The following is an 11,407-nucleotide window of genomic DNA, read 5'->3' on the forward strand; positions in this document are numbered from 1 at the left end:
CCCCCACCGCGGCCCTGTCCCCCGCACCGCGGCTACCCCTCACCTCGCTCCTGCCCCCGCTCCCCCATTCCCCCCTCCCCAGCTCGGCTCCGGCCCCGGCTGCCCCGACCCGGTCCCACCTCCGAGTCGGGCCTCTCGGCGGCCGCCATGTCCGGCGCGGCCCCGCCCCGCGCCCTCTGACCTCCGCCCTCGCGCCCGCCCGGCGCCGCCCCCCGCGGCGCGCGGCTGACCCGGAAGCGCCGCTCTCCCGGGGCAACTGGGCGGTGCCGCCATGCAGGTGAGGGGCGGCGGGGCCGGGCCGGGCCGGGGCTGAGCGCAGCTGCGGCCCGGCCGGGGGCAGCGGGGCGCGGGCCGGCTCGGGGGCGCGGCGGGGAGGCGCTGCGCCGCAGGCCCGCCCGGGCCGCTGCCGGGGCCTTGCCGCGGGCGGGAGGCCGGCGCGGCCTGCGGGGCTGCTCCGTGGCGGGGCCGGGCCCCGCGTTTCGGTGCCTTCTGCCACGGACGCCCCGAGCTCCGCGCGGCTCGGCCTGAGGCGGTGGCCAGCGCTGCTGCCGCCTTTGGGCCGGCCCTGGCGGGGGCTGCGGCCGCCGAGCGGCGATTCTCCCGCCGGCCGCGGCGGTGCTTCCTGCCCGTCCTCGGCCCGTCTGCTCCCCAGGGGTCAAACCCACCCGGGCTGAAGCAGCCTGGGTGGGAGACTGAGCTCGCCCTCGAGCAGCTGCTGCAATGCTTTCCTGTGCAACAGCCTCCCCGTGCTGCACGGCCGTAGGGTGCGTGTGAGTACGGATACCCAAGCACAGCGCTCCCTCTCAGCCCTTGCCGCAGCCCTTGGTAAGAGTCATCAGACCAAAGGTCCACTTGCCCAGCAGCCTGGCTTGGCCACTAGCCAAAAAGCCGATGCCCAAAAGAAGTTGTGAGAGCAAAATAAGCTACCTGTGTCATTCTGTATAAACTATTTCTAGCACATCCCTTGTGTTTAAGGGCCTTGAATTAATTTTCGTTGATGGAAGAAGGATCTAGTTACTCTTTGAAGCGCTGTGAATTTTTAGTATCCATAATGTCCAATGCAGAGGTTAATGACAGGTTAACAGCCTGTAAAGATCCACCTCCTTTGGTTTGTTTGAAACTGCTACCTGCTGGCTTCATGCAAGTCTCCCCGTTGTCCTACTGGGAAACGAAGTGAAAATGGGTTGTCCCGCAATTCTTCATCTAGAGGGTTTGTTATATTGTCTCTCCTCGTTTCAGCCAGTCTCTCATACCAGCCACTCACACATACCAGTCTCTTTTCTGTTTTTAACTGCTGCGTCTATGGAACTAATTAATATTCTTGATCATCCTTTGCCTTTATTTGTACATATTCCTACTATATCCCTTTTCAGTTGGAGGCACAAGAGTGACATATAATATTTGAGATGCAAATGAGGCATGCTTTTATACAATGACATAATGATGCTTAGTTTTCCGTTGCCTTCCTAATAAATCCTATTATCGCTTTTACTTCCTTGACTGCTTCTTGAGCCTTGGGCAGATGTTTTCATGGGTTACCCTCAGATAATCCCAAGATCTTGTTCCTGAGTGATAATGTTATCAGCTCAGAGAATGTCATTGTGTATGGAAAGTCAGGACTGGGGTTTTTTTTTCCCTTCCACGTGCATCGCTTTATGTTTACCTACTCTGAATTTCACCTTTACCTCTCAGTTGTTCCATATCAGGAGGTCCTTCAGCAACCCCTCCCATAAGCCCTATCTTTACTACCTCAGGGCAATTTAGTCTTGCTAAAAAACTCCTTAAAGCACCACTTGAATATAGCACATGCATGCAAGAGGCACAGCATTCCTTGGAAACACCGGTTGGTCTTACTGCTTGCATGCTTTGCAGCGCTTACATCTGCTTCCAGCTCTTACTGGCTTTGGAGAGAGCCTACGAAAGAAGGAGGCTTGGAGTATGCTGCTGCCGCAAGAGCAATGGGTGTGCAGTAGGATTTCATTCATCCTCTTGAGGGCTTCTTGGATAAGCGCAGGCAACGGGCCAGGTGAATTGTCATGGGTGCATATGCCTGGCACCCCTGCAATGAAACTCTGGCTACCAGCCCAACTTGTAATACAGGCATTAGTTAATCTTCTTGCACAAATACAGTGCACACAAACAGTTGTAGACTCATTTCTTAATTGCACAGGAACTGACTAGTCCCATCACAAGATGGAGGAGAGCGCTTTTATCTCGAGGGGGAACACCCAGCAGTCTGCTCCATGAACCCACTCCATGGACTGGGGATCAAATTTTAACAAAGTTGACTCAGCCTTTTGTTCTAAGGTGGTTAAGTAAAGTGAAGTCTGATCAGTGATTACTAAAAGAAAGCCTTTATAGTCTTGTCAGACTATAAATAAAATAGAATAATTTTGTGTTCTCGTGAACATGGAAGATACCTGATAATCTCTCCAGTGAAGCTCACGCTGGTCCAGTGTGTTTAAACAGAACAACAACAAACCCAATAGCAAGCATGCCAACAGCCTGAGTCACTCTATCTGCTTTCCAATCAGCATTCCCTTTCTATTATTTGATTGCTTTGTCCCACCCTCCCCGTGGATTATTATTGTACAGTTCTCAACTTTCATGAGCAGTTCATTAGGGCTGGGACTTTAATTATATTTTGCACAATACTGTAGTATGAATAAGTTAGAATAGATAAGATTCTAGAGGGTTTTTGCAAGAGTCAAGAATATGCCTTGGTGTCTTTGGCAACAGATCCCCTGTCCTGACACTTTGTCTGTCACCATCCTCCCTCACCCTGGGATGTCAGTGGAAAAGGTTATTTAAACAACGTAATCCAGAGCAAAAGGCAGGAGGTGGTGTGTGCGTGTGTCAGTATGCGCGGTCTCTGTCACGGCAGGCCTCCCGCAGCCGGTAAGGCACAAGTAGAATAGGAGCTGCCAGTTTGTTTAGCAGCTGCAAGTGGCACTTGGGCAGAAAGAAAGTAAAGAATGAGGTGAAGGGCAGAAAGTGCAGTCTTTAGGCCATGGACTTGACACTCATTTTGCAAAAGGCATCATTTTGGATGAAGACATCACTGTGCCCACACGTGCTGTCAGAAAAGGTTGAGGGAATGCTAATCTACTTTGAGCTGGGTTAGCTTAAATGGCTCACAAAGGTGGCATGAGCTAACTTTGATGACTTTGCCTGATCTGGTAAAAAGCAGATGTGAGTGATAATGTCTTCACTACACTAATCTAGATCTTAAAGAGGACAGCTAGCCAAGGGTTTGTCTCAGGCACAAGTCTCTTGCCTAAGTGTTCTGACCCAAGGGGAAGGGGTCAGTGTGAAACCATAGGATTTTTATCTCCAGAGTCTCTGTTTGCTTCCCCTGAAAAGGAGGCTCTCTGTAGGAGAGATTGGACGATAGGTGCATGTGTGGGGATCCACAACACCTTGGGAAGGTGTTAAGCCTTGTCCTCATACCTTGTCTTTCTTGCCTTTTTTTAGAGAGAGGAGAAGCAGCTGGAGCTGACCCTGGAGGCACTCATCAGTCAGGTGGCTGACCTGAAGAACTCCTTGGTCAGTTTTATCTACAAGCTGGAGAACGAGTATGACCGACTCACATGGTAAGGTGTCTCACAGAGCTGGGGGAACTGTCAATCACTGCTGAAGCTGTTCCAGACTTGGCTCAAAAGACCACAAAGTATAATTAAAAACCATTAGCCTATCATCAGTAGGTTTAAATTTGCTTTTCACATTTCTGCTGGAGGAACCACTACATGTCTTCCACCAGAAAACCAGCTGAAATCCATTGGTTTCATGCTGTATAGTAATGGAGTCATGCTAACACCTTTTAATCTAGACGTTTTATGAGAACTAGACTTGCACCTGCAGTGACTGGAAGCTTCTCGGACAAAATATCTTAGATACCCACATACACTGTAAAATGAGCAATGGTTCTTTCTGCATTTCTTGACCTTTCTGGCTTTTTCTGGCTCTGGTATAAACTGAGCTCTTGTGTTTTGCTGGTTCTGCATGTTTTATGGGACAGTTTGAGAGACTTGCAAGGTGGCATTCTCTTCCTGATGGAGCATAAAGATGTTATAGCTACAGCTTAATAAACTATACAGTATCTTAGACAGTGTCTGCCACTGCAGCAAAGCTTCACAGGCAGTTAGCATTTATAGTTAATGTAGCAGAAAGCAGGAGAGGTGATGAATCCCACAGAGAGAGCAAGCTGAAGGGGACCTCCTTGACAAGATTATCAGTTATGTTGCTTCATTACTGCTTAGAGCTATAAATATTGTCTCTCCTGGCTGTACTGCTTAGGATTTAAATTGTTTCTCAGACCTTGCTCTAGCATTGCATTGGGAGAGTTAGTGATAAGGAAAGCATTGCTTCTGTGTATGTTACTGAAATCCCAAACAACTGCCACTTCCAGTGATACTGCTTGTAATGTCCCTGAGCATTTGAGCTATTTGCACTAGGGACTGGGATTTGTCCACACCTGCACATTCAGCCCTAGGTTTTACTGCTTACAGTCTGGAGTAGACTGATTTGGGGATTAATAGTGTTATTTCCTCACTTCTCAGTCATTTGAGTGAAGAAGAGATAAAAGCTATGTGTGGCATCCCTTTCCGCATTCTGTTCTCTTTATTTGCTTTCCCAGGCCTTCAGTTCTGGACAGCTTTGCATTGCTCTCAGGGCAGCTGAACACCTTGAATAAAGTGCTAAAGCATGAGAAGACCCCACTATTGCGAAACCAGGTTATCATACCCCTAGTGCTGTCTCCAGATCGCGATGAGGAGATCATGGTAAGAAACTTCCTTCTGAGTGTTGGCCCTGGAGTGTCAAAAAGTGCTTGTGTATCTGCTCCAGCTTGCCATTCCTTGTGCTTGGCATTCCTCAGCTCTAGGTGTAGAGAAAGAAAAGGTAATGAGTAGTTCTGCCTGGGAGCTGCTTTGCTGGGGGGCTTTCATCTACAAACACTTTCACTGGATACACTTTACAGGAGGTGTTCCTGTTCATAAATATGTTATTTTCATGATGTTGGGGCTGAAAGAGATAGTGTCTTGTTGTGTAACTGGGAGGTCTCCTTGCAAGCTCCTGGTTTTCTCTGCCGTAGCTGTGCTGTTTCTGTCAGACATCTGCATCTAGATTTGCACTGTTTGTCATCTGACCAACATGGGGTGCGTTACAGAACCTCCGGCATGCGCTCGCAACATTTATTCTCTGCTTGAGTGAGAAAACATTTAAACTGATCATGGCCATGCTGGTGGGATTGCACTGCAGACCCTCATGGGTTGCTCTGACTAAACAGGCACAGTGCAAATTCCTAGACAAATTGTTGAAGCCTCCTAATGTCTCCGCAGATCAAGGTTTCCCCACAGCATGCTACTAGCCTTGTTCCAGCACCATGGCCTGTGCTCTGGTCTTGAGCTGTCTGAGTGCTGGGCTGGAGGAGGAGGCGCTGAGTGTGGCTTGTCCAACTATTGCAGCGGCAGACAGAGGGGCGTGTGCCGGTGTTCAGCCATGAGGTAGTGCCTGACCATCTTCGAACTAAGCCTGACCCTGAGGTGGAGGAGCAGGAGAAGCAGCTGATCACAGATGCAGCTCGAATTAGCCCTGATGTGGCACAGGTAAGTGAAGAAGAGTTTGATACTTCTGCCTCTTAGTCCTAGGGCACAGAATGCCCTTTAACTCTGCTTCCTTCACCCTTCTGTCTGACAGTTTTCTTTTTTGCTGTGTCCTTTTCTGTCTTGAGATTTCTCCAGCTGACCCTAGCTGAGGTTTGGTTTCCTCCACAGTTTCACAAACCAAGGGTATCCAGCCCACTGGCTGTTCACAGGAGGTGCCATCAGACCAGTCAGAGAAAGGCGAAGGCTATCCCATCCCCATAGTGCCCTCCTGCATGCATTAGCAGTGGGCTCTCTAGGCTCTGCTATGAAAATGCTTATGTTTGGTTACACAGACCCTGGGAAGAGGAAGCTTGTTTGTTTACCTTGCTGACTTGTACTGAGTTGGAGGTATCCTGGCAGTTTCTGATGGTTTTCATTTTGCAGAAACAGATCCAAAGTCTGAACAAAATGTGCTCAAATCTGCTGGAGAAAATCAGTAAGGAGGAGCGTGAATCTGAAAGTGGAGGTAAGTCACTGAGGTGGAAGTGGGGCACAGGGTCCAAGCAGCAGGCTTGAGAGAGTAGTAGCAAAACAGGTAAATCAGAGAGCCTGAAGCATGAGAAACGCAGATGAGCAGCGTAGACGAAAGCATTCCAGAAGATGCAAGATTGGCTGTCCTGGAGCCCCCTAATTTGAAAAGGGGTCCTGTGGGTGCGATGAGTCCTGTTTGTGTGACCTATGCATGGCAGGAAGGTCATTCCAACCCTTTGACATATTCCCCTTTGAGGAGGTGGTAAGTATTTACCAAGAAAACATCCCAATCAACTTGGATTAATTAAAAAAAGCTGTGAAAATGCAGTGGCAGTGAATGGGAAACCCCTTAGCTATGTTCTGAATGAGCCCACAAGTTTGTTGGCAGACTTTTGTGTGACGTCCTCTAGTTGATGGCTGCTTCAGACTTATGGTCAACCTTTTCTGGTTCTGACTCTGATGCTGGACATCCTTATTTTATTGGTGTCTGCCATCAGCTGTTCACTATTCCTGAGAGTGCTATGCGCAATGCTCAAATGTAGTGGGGGTTTTTTTTGTCATCTTTGACACACACGTAGTGTAAGCAAGGACCCAAGCACAGGTTCTGTTTCCACGATTAATAGTATAACTGGGTAGGTGTGTGGTAGAAAAACCTGCAGACACCATGCTGCTCATGAGCCTCCAAAAGGGGATGTTGCCATTGTTTATCTAAAACATAGTGCTTGGTACCTGCCATAGGATTCAGCATGGAAGAGGCTTTAGTGGGAACATTCTCATGGGCATTGAGGAGTCAGCTCCCTCTATCCTCCCTCCCTGAGCAGCGTATGCCCTGCTCTCAGTGGAGGAGCTCTTGGATCACCATTGTACCTGGATTTTGCAGCTGCTTTGACCCTGCTGAGACTCTTGTAGGACAGCTTGTTAGAAGCTGATCTCTATTACATGCACCAAAATAGCAGAAAAGTAAATTCAGCTATGCTACTTTTTAGACTTGATTGCTAAAATGCTCCAAAATAACTAATTTTCCTACAGGTTTACGACAGAACAAGCAGACTTTCAACCCTGCAGATACCAATGCGCTGGTAGCAGCTGTGGCCTTTGGGAAAGGACTGTCAAACCGGAGACCCCCTGGCTCTGGAGGATCTGTCCAGTCAGGCCAACCAGGAGCTGGTGCCATCATTGCAGGTGCTTCAGGCATGCAGCAGGTCCCAATGTCAGGTGCACCAGCTCAGCAGCAGCCAATGCTGGCAGGAGTGCAGATGGCACAAGCAGGACAGCCAGGTAAATACGTTGCATATCTGAGAGCAATTGAAATGCAGAGAGCAACAAAGACAAATGCAAATGTAGAGATTCCTCCCCAGTCACCTTTTAGATATAACCAAGTAAGAGGTTCCGTTCTGGCCTTAATAACATGCGTCAGGTTGTAACGGTGGAGTAATACCTGCTTAAAATTGTCTCAGAGGTTGAAATGGATCCCAGCCATCCAGCTTCAGCTTCTTAACTCACACTGCAATACCACTTTAATAATAGACTTAGTGAACATAGGAATCAATATGGAGGGAAATCACAGTATACTTTTGCAGGGAGCTGTGCTGGAGGTTTTGTCAAATTTAATTTGTGGGTAGGCAATAAAGTGGAAAAGTTTGATGATAATGAGTTATTTAAGGTAAGAAAAAAACAAAAGCTGTCTGTAAAGAGTCACAGAAGGATTTCATATACCAAGTGACTTCACTTAATAATAAATAGCAGATTACATTTGTATTAAAGTGAAACACATAGACATAGCAATTTGACTTTACATGTCCAGCACCTGGACTGTAACCTAGTTACTTGTATTTGGGAAATAGATACATGATATAATAGTTCTGTAAAGATATTAATTGGATGTTCAGTTGGGGCAAAAATGCAAACCAAATGTTAGGAATTACTAGAAAAGGAACAGAGAAAGAGAGGATATCATTAGGCCATTGTATAAATCCATTGAGCACCCACACCTGCAATATTATGTGCAGTTCTGATATCTTCTCTGCTACTGGGGATAGCTTTGTGGTAGGGAGAAGAAAGTATGGAAGCCTATAAAATCCCAAGTTGTATACAGCAGGTGAATGGGGAATGATTGTTCACTGTTTCCCATGATACTGAAGGATCAATCAGAGTGCACCAATGAAAATATCGGCTTGTAGATTCAGAACAAAAGGGAGATACTTCTCTGAATACGAAGTAATTACACTGTAGAGCACATTGTCAAATGTGTGATAGGTAGATAAGGTTTATGTGAGATGGAAAAGTAAGTAAGTAGGTAAATTTCTGGATGAAAAATCAGTCAACAGCTAATCCTGAAGATACTATCTCTGACTCTAAGTCCCTGAGCCACAATATGTTAGAAGCCGAGGGGGTATTCTGCAGAGGTATCAGTGCAGGCTTGCCCTGTTCTAGTATTCCTCCTTACATGTCCTCTGCTGTCAGGAATGGGTTTGGCCTGGGGGACCTACAGGCCTACCCTGTACTGTCATTCTTACGTTCATGTTAATTGAGATTTTGGATATTAGACACCCTAATTGATGTTTTCTTGCCTGTATAATGACTGTTGTTCAGAAATGAACTTGAGCAACAATATTAATCCTAAGTTAATTATGTATTTATGTAAGAGTTAGAAAGTAATTTCTACTGTGATTTGGAAACAAAGAAGGCCCCTGTGATTTCTGGCTGCATACCCACAAACACTGTCTCCAGGATGGGAAGACAGTCACTTCTGTACATCAAGCAGAGTGCAGTGGTAACAAGAGCACTTGTCCAGCCTGTGTTACCAAGAAGTTCCCTTTTGATAAGAGCAGCTATACTGGGTTTCGCCAAACATCAGTCCCACTATCCTGCTTTTGATAGTGCCCATAGCCAAGGCTGAAAGAATATAAGAACAAAGTATATCCTGACAGCAGTTGTTGTTTAGGGATTTTAAGCCAGAGTTTGGTTTGAGACCAGTGGGTATAGCAACCATCAATTTCTGCAGTTCCTTTTTGAATTATGATTTTGATTTCTACAACACCTATGGCAATATGTCCCACAGCTTTATCATGTTTTGCTTAAAAAAAAAAATCCTTTTTATGTTTAAATCTTTTGCCTGATAATTTTATTGCATGTTTCCTTTTCACCTGTGTTGTGAGAAATGGCGAATAATCATTCCTCAGTTACTTTCTCCGTACTAGTTTTCATTTTTTGGAAGTCTGTCATGTCCTCCTCCCTTCGTCCATCTTTTTTTTTTCCCCAGCTAATGAGTCCTATTCTGTTTAATATGGGTTTGTGTGAAAATTATAATATATCTTGGGCCATCCTTGTCACTCTTACCCGCACCTCTTCTGTTTGTTTTCAAGACTGGGAACACCAGAACCAGTCACAATATTCCAGATGTAGGTGAACCATACAGTCCTGTTCACTCTTTCTTTTGGAGTAATGTCTAACAGTATTTGTCTACTGATTGTTAGCACTAAAGTGATATCAGATTGCCTGCCAATTCATTGCAGGCAATAACTCGCTTTGGATATGTTTGAGAAAGTTTAATAATCTTTATTCTTTTAGCCATTTGCTCATCAAATCTTTTCTTGTCCTGCTGCACTACAGTTTCAATTGTCGGAAGTTGTCCTTTTTTCTGTTCTAATTTGAACACACTTTCTGAAGGAGTGTTCTTTGAATATCCCTCCGTGCTGCTCTTTAATCACTGTCTTTTTGTTTATTTTTCTGATCATCTTAGTTTTGCTTAGCACTGTACACTTATTGTAAGCTGCTAGTACAATGTCTTTGAACACACTCCCATGTGTGATTGGTATCGGCAAAGAGTAATAATGCCCAAGAGGTGGGTGTGGTTAAGAGAAATGAAGAGGTCTGAGAGAGGCTTAGTAATTTAAATATACACCCTGACTATAAATAATGCTACATGGAAGGGGATACAGGCTCTTGTGTTTGCCTATCTGAAATGGAAGTGGAGATTAGTCTGGGTACTTCTGTGAGTGCTGCTGCCAGCAACTTCTGTGAGACTGAACAAGACCCATACTCCTGTAGGAGCCTCCTGACAAAGAGAAAGGCTTGTTTAAGATGGAACAAGGATAGAATTTGACGGGATAGTAGGGGGACACAGGAATTGTCAAGAAGATTTCTCAAAAGCGAAAGGTGCCAATTTGTAGAAGAGGTTGATTGTCTTAGGTCAGAAGCTAGAAGATGCTGTAGCAGGTAAGCCTCATGCAGTACCTGGAGCGGAACAGGAAGAGCCCAGACAGGGTTGTTGTGAGTCTTGCATGCTCCTGAGCAAATGCCCTCTCATACAGCCGATATTGCACTGCTTTTTCTTTTTTCTCTCTCCAGGAAAAATGCCGAGTGGCATAAAAACAAACATCAAATCTGCCTCAATGCATCCATATCAGAGATGAGCTGAGATGAACCAGACCCAGGGAACTGCAGTTACCAGCATTATTCCTGCTGCAGCCACCACACCTGGATTCCTTCTAGGCCTTCCAAGTCCCCTCAGATATCCACACACCATATCCAGGGAGACAGGGGTTATGAGGCCCTTCCCTGGGTTTTATTTAGTGCTGGGTGGCTTGTGCAGAGCTGCTAGTGGCCATGTCTCCTGGACACAAGTACTTCTCTGTTCAGTCTGAGCAGAGGACTTTGCTTCTGGTATTGATCCCATCTTCTTCAGGTCTGGCCTGGAGGACAACTACTCTTTCCTGATGGAGAACCTGAAGAGCTGCACAGAGCACTCTGCTCCTTGTTTCTGCTTGTTGACTCGGGATGTTCTTTCTTTACTCCCTCTTGTTGAATAAAGACCATGTTATGCACACTATGAGACACTAGTGTCCATCCCTCTCGTCATAAGGACTCTCATTTCCCTTTGGTTAAGGCTACAGAGCAGCTCCAATCTAAAATACACAGAAAATGTTGGAGGCTGAGTGCTGGAGCTGCAGGCTTATGCGTAAAGGGCTGTTATAAAGTGAGTCAGCAGGATACAAACATAAGCAGTAAACATCTTGTTCATTGTAAGCCCATTACAACTATTCCCCAGAAAGCAAAGTACTGGGAAAGACTACTACAAGGCCCACAGCAAGAAGGCAGCATTTCAGGAACAGAAGCACAGAGCTTTTGTATTCTGATGCTTCTGCAAATCCCAGCTGGATCTGATTTCACTGCCATAGTTCTCTGTTTCTGTGCTTCCTATAAAGTTTCTTAGCTACTTCAGGATTAATTTGTCACTTCAGAGAGGTATTTCAATCTGCTCAGGACCATGGCACCTCTCAGTTGGCCAG

At 46.3% G+C, this 11,407-nt stretch overlaps 2 protein-coding genes across 12 annotated transcripts in view; one reads left to right on the forward strand and one right to left on the reverse strand.

The window, feature by feature from the left end:
* The window catches only part of SZT2 (SZT2 subunit of KICSTOR complex), a 63,898-nt gene extending 63,734 nt beyond the window's left edge, over positions 1-164 (reverse strand). For all 11 annotated transcript variants that reach the window (XR_012043571.1, XM_072868818.1, XM_072868823.1 and 8 more), the window contains exon 1: positions 120-164. Coding sequence is in view for 10 of the 11 variants with exons in the window: in XM_072868818.1 (XP_072724919.1) it covers positions 120-149 (30 nt within the window). In the remaining variant the exon portion in view is untranslated. The remainder of the gene's footprint in view (positions 1-119) is intronic.
* A 24-nt stretch (positions 165-188) lies between these two features.
* On the forward strand, positions 189-10,947 carry MED8 (mediator complex subunit 8). Its single transcript, XM_072868827.1, has 7 exons — positions 189-277; positions 3,475-3,593; positions 4,637-4,781; positions 5,466-5,606; positions 6,030-6,111; positions 7,146-7,394; positions 10,467-10,947. The coding sequence occupies exons 1-7, from the start codon at positions 272-274 to the stop codon at positions 10,529-10,531; spliced, it is 807 nt and encodes a 268-aa protein (XP_072724928.1). The 5' UTR covers positions 189-271; the 3' UTR covers positions 10,532-10,947.
* Positions 10,948-11,407: the final 460 nt, after the last annotated feature.

This window comes from Ciconia boyciana, chromosome 7, assembly GCF_034638445.1.
Source record: "Ciconia boyciana chromosome 7, ASM3463844v1, whole genome shotgun sequence".
NCBI lineage: Eukaryota > Metazoa > Chordata > Aves > Ciconiiformes > Ciconiidae > Ciconia > Ciconia boyciana.

Bases quoted from the DNA above. Each gene is read 5' to 3' on its own strand.
- MED8 (XM_072868827.1), top strand. The intron at 3,594-4,636 runs GTAAGGTGTCTC...TTGCTTTCCCAG, and splicing joins GAGTATGACCGACTCACATG to GCCTTCAGTTCTGGACAGCT. The intron at 5,607-6,029 runs GTAAGTGAAGAA...TTCATTTTGCAG, and splicing joins TTAGCCCTGATGTGGCACAG to AAACAGATCCAAAGTCTGAA.